The 18,590-nt window shown below is 40.1% G+C and overlaps 1 protein-coding gene across 1 annotated transcript; it reads right to left on the minus strand.

Annotated features, from left to right (window-relative positions):
• Positions 1-1,673: 1,673 nt before the first annotated feature.
• NIPAL1 (NIPA like domain containing 1) lies at positions 1,674-6,870 on the minus strand. Its single transcript, XM_035555021.2, has 5 exons — positions 6,645-6,870; positions 5,248-5,304; positions 4,582-4,672; positions 3,602-3,762; positions 1,674-2,603 (listed from the first exon to the last, which is right to left on the minus strand). Exons 1-5 carry the CDS (start codon positions 6,868-6,870, stop codon positions 1,999-2,001), a joined length of 1,140 nt encoding a protein of 379 aa, XP_035410914.1. The 3' UTR covers positions 1,674-1,998.
• Positions 6,871-18,590: the final 11,720 nt, after the last annotated feature.

Raw genomic sequence — 18,590 nt, forward strand, 5'->3', positions numbered from 1 at the left:
AGCAAAAGTCTTTATACAAAAGATAATCAATAATTTACTCTGTAACATTATAGAGCTCTTGTACACCGTGACAATAAGCATTAACTTGAGTTTTCTGACATGGTAAAAAAATAAGATTATTTTTCTAGATGTTATGATGTTATTTATACATAAAAGTAAACATGCAGGTCCCATAAGGAAATACACAGTTTTTACTTCTTCTAAACAAGGATTTGGAAATAAGGTGCAGATGATTGATACAATTTCTACTTATTCCTGTTCATATGCCAACTACAAACCTATACAAGTGAAAAAAAGGTGCTTGCGGTTTAGAAATAACTTCAAGCTAATATCCCTGGTGCTACTTTTCAGGTTTTGATAGCTTCTAAATCCACATTAAAATAAAGAAAAAGTCTTTAACAAGTCAGATGTTTCATGAACATCTTTCAAAAGGGAAGTACATGACTTTCACATCAAGATTGAACTTTACACAACACAAACATGAAATATAAGCAGCTCACGATTTACCTGTAAGAACAAAATTGTTGCTTTCTGTCTGCAGAACAATCCATTATCCACACACAGTGTCAACTTTTACTCCACTCTTTGAATGTTAAAGAATAGACAGCCTGCCTTATGAAGAGGTTCTGCTTGGCATATAAGTCTCAGCTGATTAAAATTCTTTTTCAATGAATCCAGCTTTCTTGCTCAACTGCTAGCATCCCCTGGCAAGGGTTCTGAAAAACCCAAGACATGGAAATACTACATTTCCATTGAGTTCCTTGTGTCCCACACATCTGCTTGCTGAAGCTGCATTCTTGCTCACAAAGTGCCAGTAAAGGGGACTGTAATGAGTAAAACGTGGGCTGTACAAACTGCTTTTAATGAGATGATAAAGATCAGTGACCACAACTGAGGAAGATAAAGCAGTACAGATACTGATCTTCAAGGCCTACAGAAGATTAATAGCTAAAACACACAGTAGAGATGAATACTCATCTTTAGAGAAGAATAAAAAGACAACACTTCAATGTTCTGATGTTTCTCATGGATTCTTTACAGACCTCCCTTTATCTAGTATTTTTAGAAACACCACACTGATTGAAAAACAGATTTTGCCTTTATAACTGAACATAGAATAACATGACTAGTTTACTCTTAAACAACACCTTTAATAAACCAACCTTTCTGGAAACCAAACCTTTCTGGAAAATGAGAAAATCTTTTTAAAAGCTTAACTGGGTTCTGATGAATAGATGTATTAGGAAAAAAATGGAAATATGTTAATTCCCATCTTAATCCTCAAAATAGTATAAAACAGCGTGGAAACTCTTAACTGTCCATTCTGGTTTGCTGCCTTTGAATAATTTATTCTTTCATCTTATGTAATTTTTTAAGCCAACAGCAACTGTTTTAATGGCTGTCATGGGCTTGATTTTTCTTAAAATGCATCTTGGTTATAGTTTTGAAATAAGAAGTACATGCACATTCAGGATTAGGAATCTATTCAGGAGTTCTAAGGTAAAAAAGCTAAAACTTTGCTTTTTGCTTTTTATACATGGCCTCTGAGGGAGACTGGTTACCAAGAACCACATTTCCTTTTTTTTTTTTTGTCTATTCAAGATTCATTGATAGGTGGTCAAAAGCTGCTACTAACATAATAAGAGTGCTTGTTATTTTAGCAAGGGTATTATCTTTAATCAAGATGGTAAAGTTGCATTTTGTAAACACAGTTTACATGCCTTCTCACTAAAATTCTCCAACAGGAGATACCACATAAAAATGGATGAACTTATTCATTGCTTGACACCTAATAACCACCGTGTTTCTGACTGTCATGTTAATTACTGAACATTTTCATTCATCACTACCAACAGCTGGCGCACACAGACAATTGTGTCCCCACATTTAACTCCCTTTACAGACATTTTTCCAGAGGATTGCAGCAAAGATGAATGTTCTGGTAGACACAGGTGGGCTGAGTCTGCAATCTGTGATACTGGAACGAGGAACAATCACTCATTGACTAAATAAAATGTTGTCCTCCTCAAAAACCACAGCTGGGTCTTCCAAGCTCTCCAGTAAAGTATGAGAGGTTTCATATTCATGGTGTGGCATTGATGGTTCTTTTGCAATGGTGGACATCAACTGACTCCAGGTGATATCAGTACTTTTGAAAGCATGTAGTAGAAAAATGCCTATGATTATAGTGCAGAATCCACTAAGGGTCCCGATGATATTATCCAGGTCCATACTGCTCCACTCCTTGAACAGGATGATGGAGCACATCACCACCGTCATGGTGAAACACACGTAATAAATAGGTGTCACTAGAGACGTATTAAACACGTCCAATGCTTTGTTGAGATAGTTGATCTGAGTGCTGACTGAGAGCACAAGGATTCCCACCAAAATATAAACCAAGGGACGTCGATAAACCGGCTTCCGTTCCAGCATTTCCTTAATGGCAATGCCCAGGCCTTTGACAGATGAGACAGAGAAGGCACCAATGAATGAGCAAATTAAAACATAGATCAGTATATTTGTCTGACCTCTCCTTGGAGCCACAATAAAAATCAGTGTGAGGGCAACAGCTGTCAGGAGAACAGCAAATGCAACAAACACTGTAGGAAAGAAGAAAGATGAAATATCAGGCTGTATTCAAGTACATGCTAAAAGTTATTCAATTTCTCTAACACTTTAAGAACTGTAGCACAAGTTCATTGCAATTGCATCCACTGAAGAATTTCACTGAAATAAATCCAGAATACATGCTTTGTATTTAAAATATTTATGCCAACTATGTTTACTAGACTATTTAAATGGATTCACCAGAAAATCATAAAAAAAAAAAACACACTGTGACACTCTCTCCAATCTCCAGACAAAAGAGAGTGTCCCCCCCCCAACAGCTTAAAGACTGTCTCTCATCTCCTTAAAACAGTAAGTACAGAGTCTTTAAGGAAATGGTGCATGCACACATGGTTATAATAAAAAAATATGTAACAAAAGGTTCCAAGAGATCACCCTAGCTGAATTTTTGAATGTATGAGCTATCTTGAATTTAGCTCATTTTTGTCCTATGCTACACTTCTCCATGTGAAATTCTTCCATTTCTCAAACACATTCTCCTTGAAACATACCCTAGGGCTACCATCATTTGAATTAATATGAACATGTGTTTACTTAGAGCAAGCAGTAATTAAGACTTAGAATTGGACAGCAATTCAAATGGAATAACTTAGGAACTGGTTGAAGGTGAAACTAACCAAAAGCTGTGATCTATTTAAAGTGGAAATAACTTGAGTTAGAGCCCTTGAACTCCTCAAAGGGCTGGAAGGCAGGAAGAAGCAGTACATCATTTCTTAGCCAAATAGTTTGCAAGAAGCTGTGTAAGATGTATTGCTCTTAAACCTGCATCCTTGGGAAATATGTTATGGTGTGTGCAGAAGCCCTCAGTGCTCATACTGAGGTTAAGGGATTCTGGGCTCCTAGTACAGTCAGCCCAGTACAGCTCTGTAGCCAGGACCTTCCCATCAGAGATCCTTATTCACTCACTCACCAACACACAGTTTGCCGTGTAAATGCCTGCCATGAAACATGGCAGGTTAAGCCTACAGACCTGGATCTTGCAGCTTTATTTCCATCTCATCCAGTGAGGTGACCTCCTCCTCCTCAGGGGCGTGAATAACCATGACCGTGGACCCCAAAATGCTCAGTACACAGCCCAGCTTGCCGTGAATATTCAGCCTCTCATTTAAAAAGTGGGATGACAATATAGCACTGTTTGGCAAAGCAGAAATAGAAGGTTCAGCTCCACCAGCTTAAAAATAAGAGCTTTAGATTTAAAATACTGTAATTCAATTTTGCTAATAAGTTGTTTCCCAGAAGGTTTGTTGAAAGTTTAATCCATGCATTTTCTGCTTCTGTGATAGTCGTATTCATGTATTTGCTTCAGTACTTGGAAATTATTTATTTCTTCATATATTGGAAATAATGAGCGTTTGAAGGGCATTCATACTTAAAAAAATAACCATGAATTTTAACAGTGGATATTAAAAAAAGCTAAAGTTCTCTTGGCTTTCTTTCCAGAAGGCCTTCAGCAAGACAACACTAAAAGGAAACTCAAAATGTATACTAAGTGTATCTTAATATGAAGTTATTCTCCTGTAACAAAAGTTGTTTTTGAAAATATTTTAAGGAATGCTGTATTTTCGTTTAAAGTTTTGTCATATGTGAAGAACAGGATATGACTTTTTATGAAAGCTTGATTTCTCTAGGAAGACCTAAATTACAGCCACTGTGCATCAGCAGTATGCGAGGTATATGCTGTTAAGAAATACCTTATAGAATATGTGGAAGGTTGTTGGGAAAGCATGTATTAGTCTTTGAAGCAACACTTGATTCCCTCTACGCAGGAAATTCAGTTCTAAGTAAGCAAGGGATCTTTCCATTAAGGAACAAAAAGTACTTTTTTTGGGGGGGGGTGTCTGTATTTACCCTTCAGTTTTCTTATTAAAGTTCTCTCCTTTTAGCCAAAGATGTTATTTTTTTTTTTTAATCAGATGGTCAACGATTGGTTTGCTTCCAATTTGCACTAACCTTATGAGAACACTCAGTGCACCCAAAGGGGTAACTAAGGTTGCAGGAGCAAAGGCATAGGCAGCAAAGTTTGCAGCTTCTCCTAATCCCACTGTAGGAGAAAGAACATTTGGATCAGATGGGGGAGAAGGAACAAAAAGAATGCTACAGTAAGTACTTTTTATGATAGATCTGACAGCTAATATAAAACAAAATCTTTTTTCCCCACACAAAATACGCGAATTCTGATTTCAAAGTTATCTGTATAACCTCTTCTCGACATAATGGAAACGAGGACTGAAGAAAGTTACATATGTGTCCTCTAAGCACTGTATGCTCCAGTATGACTATCCAAAAAGCATGACAAAGCCAAAAGCAGGCGTTTACAGAACAATTCTGCACTGACTGCTCCTTCCTGGAAGGAGCAGTGACAACGCCACAAAGCTGGATAGGTTCAAACCTCTTGCTTTTGACCAGTTACAGAAGAAAAGGCTTTAATTCTGCAGAGAGCCCCAAAAGAGCAGAAGAACTATTTGAGATGGGATTTTAGAATGGCTTCTGTCATAAAGCTGATTCTTTTTAAGAAATTAATTCCCTAATTTTTCACTCTCCTCAGTTAAAAGAAATGTCTTTACAATCACCTTTATGCAGCGTTTATTTGCAGTTGAAAGAAAAGAGGTGACTTACTCGATAGTAGCCCAGCCCACCAAAGCCATTCCTTCAAATAAGAATGTCCACCCTGTCCTGGAAGCAGGGGAAAAAAAATCTCAGTTTAGAAGAAAGAAATCAGGTTATTACAACAACAACAAAAAACCTGCAGGTTCATGTTTGGATCAAGTCATATAAAGTACTGAAACAGCAAGCTATCTGGATGTGATGTGAAGAATATTTTGCTCGATGTTGACTGACATTTTTTAATCAATCACTCTACTTCTTCATGACTTGTACTTGTGAGAAATATTTGACTGGATACACACGGGGGAAAGGTTCCAAGAAAACATAAAATGTCTGTGAAGATTAGCGACGAGCTTAAGAAACACTCTAAGGTGCCTTCCCAGGTCAGATCCAAAATACTCATACACAACCACATTTTTGACTCTGCTTATAAGTTAAATTCAGAGAAATTAAAAAGAAAAATGTCACTGCATGCATGATATTTTTCTTGCACAAAATACAAGTAAATTGTATATTCAGTAACAATTTTTTCAAATACTCAAGTTCTCTGGAATAGTAGATTTTGCAATAAATGCAACAAAAGAAAAACTGTGAATGCTGTACATTTAAATACCATACAAACGGAACTATCATATTAGTCTGAGGGTTTTTAAAAGCTCTCCACATTTTTTTTAAACTCTGCATCTGCTGCCATCAACGGAAGATTAGCTACCTGCAGAACCTTTTGTAGTGAGAATTTTTTCTAAAGCTCATTGCACTTTTTGTTTTTAAAAAGGAACTAAATCTAGTGACCATCTCAAGCCTTTCCAGCTCAAAGAGGGAAGAAATATGAAGGAAAAAAAATAGAGGAAGGCTTTATGAAGGGCAAGACAAAGGGAGAACTTCATTTGGTATCTAACTGCTGGCAGGGAGGAGATTATTACCAGATTACTGGCTTTAATAGCCACTGCCAGCCCCAAAGCCCAAAGATTTCTGACTACTCAGTCCCTGCAGACACAGGCAGAGAAATAATGCTGGATTTCTGTCAGCAGCCAAGAGGGGATGTGTGACCACTGCTGAAGTTCAGCAGTGTTAAACACTGGCAGTTTTAATTGCGCAGGCTGTGAATTGAACCTCGTCTTTGTGGAGCCGTAAGAGAGGCTTTTGTGCTTTTCCCTTTTGGAAAGGGCAAAAAGGCATCCTAAGTCATAAAGCTGAATTTACTGGTTTGTACCCTCTGAACAGATTAGAAATTAAGTGAAACTTGGCTTATTCCTGCTTTCCTTAGACAACTAACTGGGTTGATGTAATTCACACGCAGCATATCAACTAACCCTCCTCTCTTGCAAGCATAGGGTTCCTAAAATCGTCAGTGCAAGAATTAGGTGTAATTAAACTATTAAACCAAGTCCAACAGGAGTGCTGCTTACCAGCTCTGGGGACTCCTTTGGCAGCCAGTTTCAAGAGGCCCTTCTTCTTCAGGATGAAACTGGAGCCAATGAAGATGCTGGAACCTACTGCCAAAGCCAGGCCGAGGTAGAGCCGGTACTTGAGTCCGGCAGGCGTGGAAAGGCTCAGGTTCGTGTCGTTGGAAGTCCTGTCCATACAGGCGAGGGGAGAAGGGCAGGATTCAGCCCTTTGGTGGTCTGGCCCCATGCTGGGCAGGAGTCACGGCAAGGGCAGAGAGCACAGCACCTGGGAGGGGGAAAGAAAGCAGAACAAGTGATTTACCAGCCAGGCACAGCTCCAAGAGAGCCCCTACCTTGTTCCTTTCTGCATCTTCCCTAAGTACTCCTCTTTTCTGACCCTGCAGATAACTCCTGAAACACCAACACAAAATCTGCACAATGCTCACAGTTCTGTTCCGACAGGTGCCCCTATCACCACTCAACCCTGCAAGTCACAGTGCGTACCATATTTTATATGTATTTTTGCACTACATTGCCTCCGTTATGCAATTACGGCAATACCGAAGAACGCAGCAATCAAGTATTATCTGAAAGGGAAAAATCAACTTGAAATATTTCAGAAGCTAACCTGAAACCTCATAAATGAAGTGTTCTGTGTTGCACAGAGACCACATCCCCAAAATACAAACCTATAGCTAAATCCATGATTTCAGACTTTGTCTACCAGAATAAGCCTCCTGTTATTTCAGGCTTTTGCTTTTAAGTTTGTAATTGAGATTTGTGAACGACAAATAAACAAGAGAAGGAAACAAAAATCTACAGAGCAAGCAAACCTTTGTGGCATATGGCCACTAGTATGTTTTACTAAAAATGTTTGTCAACTACTGTGTGAACCAGATCTTCTTTAACCAGTTGTGAAATGTTTCGGTGGAGGCCTCGCTGCAGCTCGGAGAACTTCTCACCTAACCTTACTGACCCACAGTTGGAGGAGGAGCGCAGCCTGCAAGGCACAGCCACCAAGCAGACAGCTCCTGGGCTGAGCCTGAAGCTTTGCAAGCTCAGTCAGCCAAGCCTGACCAGCATCACTCCAATGTGAGCCTGTGGGAATGATGCTGCTGTAATTAGCCTAGGCACGTTTATTGTTTTTAGACGAAGATGAGGTACTGCATTTCTAAGAACAGAAAGAGGAGTTATTTTGCATGGGGAAGCGCTGGACAGACAGCAATGCTGCAAAAGGGCATACAGTAGTTTAGGCAGAAGTTTAAGTTTTCCACTATTGAAGCACGCAAACAGCAAGGATCATACAATAAGGCTGAAATAGCCTTCCTTTTAGGAAAAAAAGGTCTTATTGATAAGATACGTTAAATTCTAGAACTGCTGATACAGAAGTACAAAAGCTTAGTCCATTGTGATTCATATAAAGCATTGGAGGCAACAATTTTGCTTTCTGTGCCTCCCTTGTAATTAAATGACACACGAAGGATTCATGCTGCTGAGTGGCACCATCAGTAATACACCTTCTTTTTTTTCCCCCAAGTTGAAAAAACATTTGGAGAGTTGGTAGAAAAGGATACACTGCTGTGTCTGTTCAGACTTAAGCTATGGAAATATTAATGCTGTATCAGAAGTACTTCGTTGCACAGTCAATAATAAGCAACCATGGGTAAGTCATCTAATACTGTTTAGGAAGGAATATTTAAAGTATCAGAAATATTAAAGATGGCATGAAGTTTGCCAGCATCTTTTTATTTGCAGCTGACAATGCTGACACTAACCCTGGGAGATACCACCAGAAACAACGAAGGAAGGAAGAATGCCTGCTCTCGGTTGTCCAGCACCACAGTGTGCCACAAACACACTGCAGTAAGCTACCGTTTGATTTTCAGGCTCTGCAATCCCATTTCCTTGTTTGCCAAGAAAGTTTCTGTCTAACAGGAGTTGTTTTGTATTGCTAAGCCAGATTTCATAAAGACAATCCCACAAGATGGGTATGTCCATGACTGCTGCTCTCAACACTCCTTTTATGGATTTTTCCCCATTTTCTGTGGGATTTTGAAGCCTCAAGAGCAAAAGTATTCGTTTTGTCACAGAGTGAACTGAATATGCTTTAAAAGAGGCAGTCACTTGTAGCTGAACGTACATAACAAAAGAATGAAGCAAATCTGATATAAGGCACAGAACAATGGATGGTAGCAGCATATGATTTTTAACCACGTAACTTTTATCAGACTGGGTGAGCTGGTCTATTTAGGCAATAGAAACAAAAGTTTTCACCTCCAGTTTGAATTTCTTCAATATCAGAAAACAAACACCTAACGATGGAATAGGGTTGCTATTTTGCCAGACAGGATTTTCCAGGCAGATGTTCACAGATGTGTTGTCTGCATTGCATGCGGAGCAAACCCAGCGTGACCTGGATATGTCACATGCCCACTGCACACAACCAGGTCACCGAAGATTTCCTAAGCGTCCTGCAATGTGCTCAGAGCCACCTCTTCTGCTGGGTGTCCAGAAATCCCAGGGAGGTTTTGAAATTCCCAGCTGGCACCTGGCAAAAAAAACTGCATATCCAAGAAAATGTGGATATACGGCTAGCTGCCCTCATACACTCTCTATGGATTCTCCAAGAAATCCGCCAAGAAAAGAGAGCTCTCACAAATATGACAGCATTTTAGCAAAGTAACATGGCTTTAGTTATGTTTCTTAGAGGTAGCTTGATCAAAGGAAAAGCTATAAAGTAAACCAAGTGGCATAAAAAAATAAAGAATGAACAAAACATTTCGTGCATTGCTTAACTTCTTACAATGATGCTAAACAGGCCTGGCAAAGGTTGTAACACTACTGGGCTACTACTACAGGCTTTGTGTGTGAAGCAGCAACAGCTCCTGCCTTTAATTAAAAGAAAGCACCAAGCCAAAAACTCATCTAAGTATGGTCTTCCAGCTACCTGAGATTGTAAAGGCGGGTTTGTACCGGGGTTTTTACAGTGAAGAAAATAACCACTCCTCTCACTCTTTTGGTGAATGGAGAACTGGGGTTCAGCTGTAGAAGAACAGCAGGCTTAGTCCCTCCCATACAACATTACTCATTTTTCAATGTAAGTTTTCCATTCCCCTGGAGACTTTATGACACCCAATAATGAAAATTTAATCATGCCATCCATAAGCCAGTAAGTGACTGTCACGGGATGTTCCTCTCCGATCTGAAACACAACCTTTGCTCTCACACTTACAAAGAGGCACTGGATCTTTACTACGTCCCATCTACCACTTGAGAAGAGTCCCTCTGAGCAGCGGTGACCTCTGTTTATCTCACTGACATTTTCTACTTTTGAAAAACGTGCCGTTTGCTCCACTGCGTGTAAAGACTAACAACACCCCATGGCTCCCAGGAGGAGGGGACTGCTGGGGCATTACTACTACTTTACAACCCACTGTAAAAAGCCTGATGATGACGGAGGGAAGTCATTAGCTAAGCCAGTTTCCCCTCCCCACGGACCCATCCCCAGAGCCCCTCCAGGGCTTTCAGCACCCCGCTGGGGGCTAGAGCCAGCCGCACGTTGCCCTCCCAAGGGATTTTTCTCCCGGGAAGCCGAACCCGAGAGCACCACCAGACACCACCCCGGCCACCCGTGTGCCGCCCCCCACCCAAACCGCACCTCCCCAACCAGCCCCAGGGACACCCCACTCACAGCAACACACCAAGGAAACCCCAAGGGAGCGCCTTCCGCGCCCCGCATCGCTATTTCAGGCGGCTCACGCTGCCCACAGCCGAGGGACGAGCCCCCCCCCAGACCCCCCCCCCCCACAACGTCACACCCCTCACCGAGCACCTGCGTGACGTCACGGCGGGGCGAAGCCTTTACGTAGGCAGCCGTCATCGCAGCGCTCCCACCCGCTGCCCCTCTGACGGCCCCGCCCGGCCCGGCCCAGCAGCTGGGCGTGCTCCGTGTCGTTTAGTGTGTGCCGTTCCTCCCCGTTCACCCCGAGGCACAGCCCCACGGAGCGGCCCGGGGCCGGCCGTGCCCTCTCGAGTCCCCTCAGCCCCCGTCGGCTCCCCTCGCTCCCGGTGCGCAGAAGTGGGGCAGAGCCCGGGGACGCCTCCCCTGAGGTGACTCCCGCTGGTCCAACAGGCTTCGGGGTGTCCCAAGGAGCAATTATCTTCATTACCCAATCAATAGTTTCGAGGCAGAAGTCGAAGCCCTTTTTTTTTTTTTTTTTTTTTTTTTTTTTCCAGTGAAACGCTTTTAGGCGATTGCGATTTCTGGCTGAAGTTCTTCTAGGGTTGCCCAGCAAACTTACCTGGGGTGGTCTGAGGACCTTCAGGAGGCAGAGAGATCCCCAAAGTGGAGCCAAACAGCTGTGAATTAGGCACACGTATCCAGAGCAGTGCGGGGACATGCTGCCCTCAGCCTGGCTTCGGAGCACAACGCCTACGACAGCGGTTGTTGATACTGCGAAGTTTATGGGCTCTGGAGCAGGCTGGTGAAACACGGCTGCAGTGTCAGCAAAGCAACTCAGATTTCCCTGCCTTGGCTGTGGGGGTTAGACTGAGAGATCTTAGTCCGATTTTTGATTCTGTATTTATTTTTAAATATAAACAGCGCTGTATATGTTAGAAGAAAACGAGCATTGCATTTCTTCAGGTGCATTTCATTACAGATCCACTTCATGATGTCACTACTACTATAGGAACCTCTGTGGAAGGTGGCCTGAACCGTGTGTGGGCTGCCTTATCAAGAGATTTCGACTTCTCAGCTTTAAGGTTTCTAAAACACAGATTACTACTGCAAAGGAACAATAATTTTAGATATTCGTTGAAACAGCTATATTGAAATCTTAAAGCATAATCTGAAAAATTGAGAGCAGGCTTGTATCTTCTCATACGCCATAAGCACACCCAGAGGATAAAACCACGTGCGTGAATGGTCACTAGTCTGCTCCCAGCTCCTATTTTTGCTTTGTGCCCTCTCAGATGTGTCAACTCCGTGGGTTCACACCTCTGTTTCTGTCAAAATATACCATTTCCCCCAGCTTCCTGCAATTTGACTGAAACATGCTAAGTGTTGATCTTACAAGCAACTCCGTTGGCAGATCTGCAGGGAAGATGGGTGGTGGTGGCATCTGCACGGGCCTGGTGTGGCAGCAGATGGGCGAGCTGCCACAGACCACCCCTTCCCCTGGTGCAGCTCTTGCTCACCTGCTGGCTGGGGTGTTCCTTGTGGTACCCAGAACATGAATGCTGAGAAACTATGCAGTTAACACTTCTGCAAATTTGCTTCTCTATTGGCCAACTATTTCAGCAGATGATGGACATCAAAGTATTTTTAATTAAGGAGTGAAATATTTGAGATACACTTGTTACTTGACATATATATATACTTTGAAATATATGAAGTATATATATATACTTCTTTATATAGCTCATGCTTCATGTTTTTAATTCTGCAATAAATAGTGAAGACACTGAAACTTTTTCTGAGAAAAAAAGTAAAAAAATTAGCTAACAATCAAAGACAATGGACTTGCAATCTATGATGTAATTACAGAAGCGAGTTGGTTCATGTGTGTATTTTTCATTGATGATTTATAGTATTTTGCATACTCAACTACTTTCAAAGAACTTTGAGACAAATATATTACTGTTGATAAATTAATTTTATGTACTTTCTTTCTTCCTGGCATTGTCTCAAAGTTCTTTGAAAGTAGTTGAGTATCTATTATTTCATACACCAAAAGGACTGATCTTTGCTTTGGATGACATGTAAAGGTGAGAAAATAAAGTCATGATATACAATCTTAACATGTGACATGAAGAGGAAAAAGATGCTAGTTTATCCTTTGAAATGGCACATGTGACTGATTTAGAGCAATGCCTGCCTCTTCAGCTAATTCAAATAAATCAGTGCAGCTCCTCTTTTGTCAGTGGAGCTCTGCCAGCTATTGCTAAGCAAAGATCAGTCCTTTGGGTGTATGAAATAATAGATATGTATGTATTAACAGTCAAAGCAGTCAAATTCTATGTCAGGTTGCATTTTTCCAAAAGAACTGTAAGGGTAATGTTATGAAAACCTGCTGTACCTTGCTGGGGTTTTATACTGTTTTCCATGAAATTTATGTAAAATGCAAAAGTAAAGTTGTACTAAAATTCTGTAACTTATGCAATGAGTGAACAATGCAATGAAACTGGCTGTTAAGCAAGCACTGATCTTAATTGTTGGTTTTCAATAAAAATGGAACCCCCTAAACCAATCTTATAATTTCACATTTATAAATAAAATTGACATTGGAAACCTCATTTTTGTGCCTTAATAATAAAACCTTATTGCTGTGCTCACCCTGAACGGTTTAACTAAACAAAGTTTGTGTAGCTATTAAAGGTGCAGTTGTGAAGCAAGTTCTATGTGCTTTTTTTTTTCTTTTCCTTTTTCCTTTTTATTTGCGTATGTATTTATTAGGAAAGCTGCCTATGGCATTTTGAAGTCCTGTCATTATTGCTCAGCTTCCTTGTTCTGCATTTCTGTCCTCTGTGTGCAGTAGCTGCTGCCCATCAGGGTCCAAACATGAGCTCCACTACATACAGCAGCTGCAGAGAGCCTTGTTACCTGTCCTGGCATGTGGCCATGGAGGAATGACCATGGGAACCCCGCCTGCCCCAAATACTGGTGATTAAGTATGGACCCATAGGAACAACAGGTAAAGGACCTAACTTCAACTGGTACAAGAAACGCTGCCTCTAGATGGCAGTTCGATACGATTAAAATGCTGTAGTTGCTGTGTAATGATCACTCCTATACAAGTTGTCTGAAAAATACACAGATATTGTCTTCTGATCTATTATACTACAATGAATGAAGGACAATTGAGGCTATATATATGAAACCTATTTTAACTACCGTGCATTTCCTACCACTTTTATCAGTGACAATATCATATACTGATGATTTTATTTGAAATAAAGTGAATTAATCTCAATGGAATCACCACTGTCCATGTTGTAGCATCATTATTCCATGTAATCAGCCCAGATTTCCAGTGTTATTTTAGCTTGAAATAAAATTCTGCTAAACAGAAATCTTGACTGACTATTCAGAGCTACTGGCACTCCTGTAGTGTCACCATCGCCTATTCTCCGATGATATTGTTAAATGAAATTCTAGGTTGTTTGCTTTTTTGTTTGTTTTTCCAGAGGGACAGCCCCTCTCTTCCTTGCAGGTTCCAGGTCTGGAGAAGAGACATTTTATGCTACCCCAGCCGGGGTGGCACAAGAAGACCCTCATCACAGATTCTGCTCAGGGCACACCAATAGCTCTGCTGGGCATGGCCAGCCTCATCGCTTGCCGTGCCCTTGGATATTTCAGAAGCCCTAATCCATCCTCAGAGTAGTCATGCAAAAGCTAGGATCTGGATCTGGAGGATACTGGTAAAAAGCTTTGACATAGGCTTTTAGCATTCTTTGTGGTGCTCTACTGCGTACCTCTTAGCCCTCACATGCACAGAAAGCTGGAAGTTTGTCCAGTGCTTGCAGGTTCCAACCTCATCTCTACATATGCATCTAACACACCGACACATCTTAAAGTACTTAGTTCTTCGTTCGCCATCCAGCACCCATTTAACGCTAAAGTAAAAATACAGTACCACCTACTGGTGGAGAAATTGATTGCACTGGTGGTTTTTCAGTCACCAAGTCTCGTTGGGGCTGGCTGTGCTTCATGACACTGAATTCCCCATATCACAGGTCTATGCAAAGCAGTATTAAATAAGCCAGAAGCCTCGGAGCTTTCTCAGCTACAGCACTCCCGACATTGCATACATTAAGTGCTGAAATAGCATCAGCACTAGAAAAGACAGAATGGTATTTGCAGAAATTAAGCCTGCCAAAACTGTGGTCACAATCCAACCACCCGTCTGTTCACATAGCTACAACACAGTAAGCTGAAAGGCAATGCTGTTCCATTAAAACCTACTTGTTTATAAGTAAATACATATGTATGATGTATCGAGTGTTTTGGTTATGGGCGTTTGAAAGTAGAGATAGCTTTAATAGGACTGAGAAGAATTACAGATACACTGACAAAGCAAGATACAAAAATAGATTAAAGTTGGCCTACTAAAACGATAATCCAATAGTGTGGTCATCCTCCCATCAGTCAAGGGCACTTCGCCGAAAAACGGAATGATAGGAAAAATATCTCTGTGAAGAACTATTGACGCTGAACTAATCTAGCTATCACTAAAGTCAATGACAAATGTCTAAATGACTTTTAAAGGAGGGCAGAATTGAGACCGTTGTGTTGAGCGTTGTGTTGATCTTTTCTACAGTGAGGGCACAATTAATTTGATGCTTGTGAGATGCACAGTCAAGGCATATGTCCCAGGCACTCAGTGCCACCACATATTCACAAAACAGCTGCTCAGCATCAAATGCTGAGATCTTTCAGACTGCACACCAGGCAGAAGCCTGTGAGAATGACAGGCAGAACCGATCCTGATTCATGCCAGACCTCCAGAGATTCCTTTAGTGTCTATGATTTAGGATAGGAATTGGATTTCAGCCCTTCAAAGACAACTGTGAAACAGTGGCTAGGACTTATAAGATTATTTGCACCTTATTCCATTTGCTAAGTTGGATACCTTAGTGTAGATTTCCATATCTGGGTTCTAGCGGGTATAATGTTATATATTTCCTTGTTGTTTAGTAGTGTTTTATTTAAAACTTAAAAACAAACAAACAAACAAATAAACAAAAACACTTTAAAACTTTATGTTTCAAATATGTATTCTATTTCTTAAAGAAAATGGACTCTCTATGTCTCAGTTGCAACTTGAGATAAAGATCCCATTTCAAATTTGAACATTCACTCCTTTTGCGGCATAAAAGATTTTCTCCCATGGATTTTGTGCTGAGTAAGGCTTTCCATCTCCCCCCAGTTTAATTTTACTCATTCCTATGGAAATCAGCAGTGAAACAAGAAAGCTGAGGTATGCAAGTACCTCAACATCTTCTCTTTCGAAGTACACTAGGATGCTCCTAGTATACTGTGGGCTTTCATGGTTGTGTAGCCACTGCAGCTGAACTCCTGCACCTTTCTAATACAGGAGGACTGCAAGGACATTTTTGATCTCATCATGGCATTTTCCACTAAGTATATATGCACAATTAGTGGTGTTTTTTTGTTTTGTTTTTATGTTTTTAAGAATTAAATAGGAATATAAAAGTTTTGTTAGATTAATGAAGAACTTTCAATAGTTAAAAATTATTTTTAATTATTCTTTTTTCATTTTTATATATTCTTTTATTGTTTATTATTATTAATTATTATATTTATTATCTTATTATATGGAAAATTCATAAAAATAAACAGGAAATTTATATTTATGGTGCTTTCTCTAGTCCAGTGAAGACTTGTTATTACAGTAATAAAGTATCTGCAATATTAAGAAAATGGGACATCAGGGGATACTAAATATATAGTCATTTACAGTATTTTTTTTTAGTTTCAAGACAGAGCTCTTGTGCGTGTTGAAAGGGCTAGTAAGCTTCTGCTCAGGTGAGGGATAATAGTGACTGCCACTGTCACTTTCATCTCTCTCTAAATCTCAAAATCCATCACTAGGTCAAGGAAATCCTCCTCTAATATCCATGTCCTTCCCTGGGAATAATTCAGAGAACTGCACATGGGACTGGCTGTTTGAGAAATTGATCAATAAGGGATTTATGTATGAAATGCTGATGATATTTAGGTGTCCACGGTGGCTCCACTTATGTAGTAAGGAAGCGTGGCTCATTTAAAGGACTGGAATTGCTATCAGAAGCAGCAGACTACATTAGCAAGGTAAGCATGCATACCGATGAAACCTCTTACTGCAGAACTGCTAAGGACTCTTTTTGCATGTTAGAAAAGAGATATTTTGCTAAAATAGACAGCATATTTCAAAGTTACTGATGATTTTTTGCTGTATTTTCTAATGAAGAAAGTAGATCTTCCGTTATGGTAAATTCTGTTCTGGGTTATCCTTACTGCAAACATTTTTTTTTCCTCTGAAAATAATCAGTAGAGAAGTGAATATAGTGGGCCAATAAGAAAGTAAGCAATTGGCAAAATAAAAAAGCAGAAGAGATGGAAGCTAATCTTCCATTCACTACAGTCCTGTAGAAGGATAATACTGACTTCATTTTCTTGCAGCCCTGAAGATTTTGATGCACGGTAATTAATATAGTCAATTTTTAGGTGATAAGGTTTGAAAACTTAGTTGTTTGCTGTAGTAGTCACATTTCAAAATCCAATATAGTAAAAGAAAACTATTGGTGATGATACAGTAAACACAATTCAATAAAAATCTAAAATACTTGCAAACCGTGCATTTATTTGTATTACCTTTCAAACTTAATACCTAAATACCATAATGTGACATTGAGCATTAGACTACTGGCATAAAATCGGTGTGACCAGTTGTGACAACATATCAGTTTAAGAAAAAATGTGTTTCAACAGAAGAGGAAACATGGTGGTGATACAACTTAGTAAAAATAGTCTGACATAATTTGTTTGAAAAATCTCATGATGCAATCAGATCAGAAATGCTTTAAGGGAAATTCTGGGCCCAGTGAGTTTAAAAGGAAAATTTCTGCTGTTCATAGTGCCAGGGTTTTGTCACACAAATGCTGTAATGAGGTGACTGCGGTCCCCAGGACGGGAGTAATTATTGTGTCCGTACAATTTGCATTGGCCACATGCTGCATCATCATTTCTGTGTCTTAGACTCAAGAATCTCAAAACACCAAGCAATATGCTTTGGTGCTAATGAAATTTGAAGATATTTTTGTGCTATATATCCTGACTGAATGACAAGAGAGACAACCTGGGGCAGCATACTTAATACCCTCTTAGTGCTTCCAGTGCCTTGGTAAGATGAAATCTCCTGTCCTGCCCCAAATGGCAGCTCCACTTTCCCAGCAAGTCCTGTGCTTTGGCAGAATACAAAGCACCCCACGGTGCTTTTGTTTCAGTTAGATACTAATGGAGCCAGAGGAATCTTTTTATTTGCAAAAATGCACAGAAATTACTATTTATCTGAAGAACAGGGGAATGTACAGGGTACAGATTTCTGCCCAAACTCCAGGCTAAGTACTCTGGATGGGTGTGGATTTTTCTACGTCCTATTTTACCACACGTCCTATTTTACCACACTTCTTTTTGTCTTTAACTTCTAACTTGTAGACAAGTCAGTATGTCTAGATAACATGAAGTCCTTTTTTTTTTTTTTTTTCCCTCTTTTGCAAAGATAAACATAAAAAACAAGTTTCTATGTAGAAAAGCTGGTACTGGGAGTGCTAATGTGGACTGATTTAGAGTTTGCTGATGGAGTCATGATTTGTCTTGAGATGAGTATTTTTTTATTTGTTTGGTGCTGAGTGACTGGAAGTGGTTGGGCATAGCTTTATTTTACACCATTATGTGTGAGCTCTGTGGTCTCCGCTGTGGCCCTGTGGAGGATATAGGTCAAATCAGGGTGGGACTTTGTGTGCCAGCTTTAGCAGAGCTTTCAGAGCACCTGTAAGCAGATATAAAGCTGCTTAATTCAACGCGGTGTACTTTCGGTCTCCACACATTCAAATACAATTTATCCTTGGAGAAAAACCCTATTACAGCTTTTAGCGCAATGGTGAATCTAACCTAACATTTGCTATGTCTTTTCATGTGACATCTTAGATGTGATTCTTGCTATTAAGCACTTAAAGACTGAACAACAATGCTGGATGACATTTAGGACTATTCTTGAAAGAACACAACTTAACCTTCAATGTGCATCTTTCTGTTTTGTAGAATAATGAATGTTGCTGTACTGTTGTTTGTACCATGTACCATTCATGTCTTATGACTGCTGGAAGCATGGGTTTCCTCTCCTATTTCTTTTATAGGAATATTTTCTAGTTTCATTGACTAATAAAGAAAGGCAGGTAAAT

Source organism: Cygnus atratus, chromosome 4 (assembly GCF_013377495.2).
Source record: "Cygnus atratus isolate AKBS03 ecotype Queensland, Australia chromosome 4, CAtr_DNAZoo_HiC_assembly, whole genome shotgun sequence".
Classification (NCBI taxonomy): Eukaryota; Metazoa; Chordata; class Aves; order Anseriformes; family Anatidae; genus Cygnus; species Cygnus atratus.

Bases quoted from the DNA above. Each gene is read 5' to 3' on its own strand.
- NIPAL1 (XM_035555021.2), bottom strand. From the start codon at position 6,870: ATGGGGCCAGACCACCAAAGGGCTGAATCCTGCCCTTCTCCCCTCGCC. The intron at 5,305-6,644 runs GTAAGCAGCACT...CCCTGCTTCCAG, and splicing joins CAAAGGAGTCCCCAGAGCTG to GACAGGGTGGACATTCTTAT. The intron at 4,673-5,247 runs GTAAGTCACCTC...TTTCTCCTACAG, and splicing joins GTGGGCTGGGCTACTATCGA to TGGGATTAGGAGAAGCTGCA.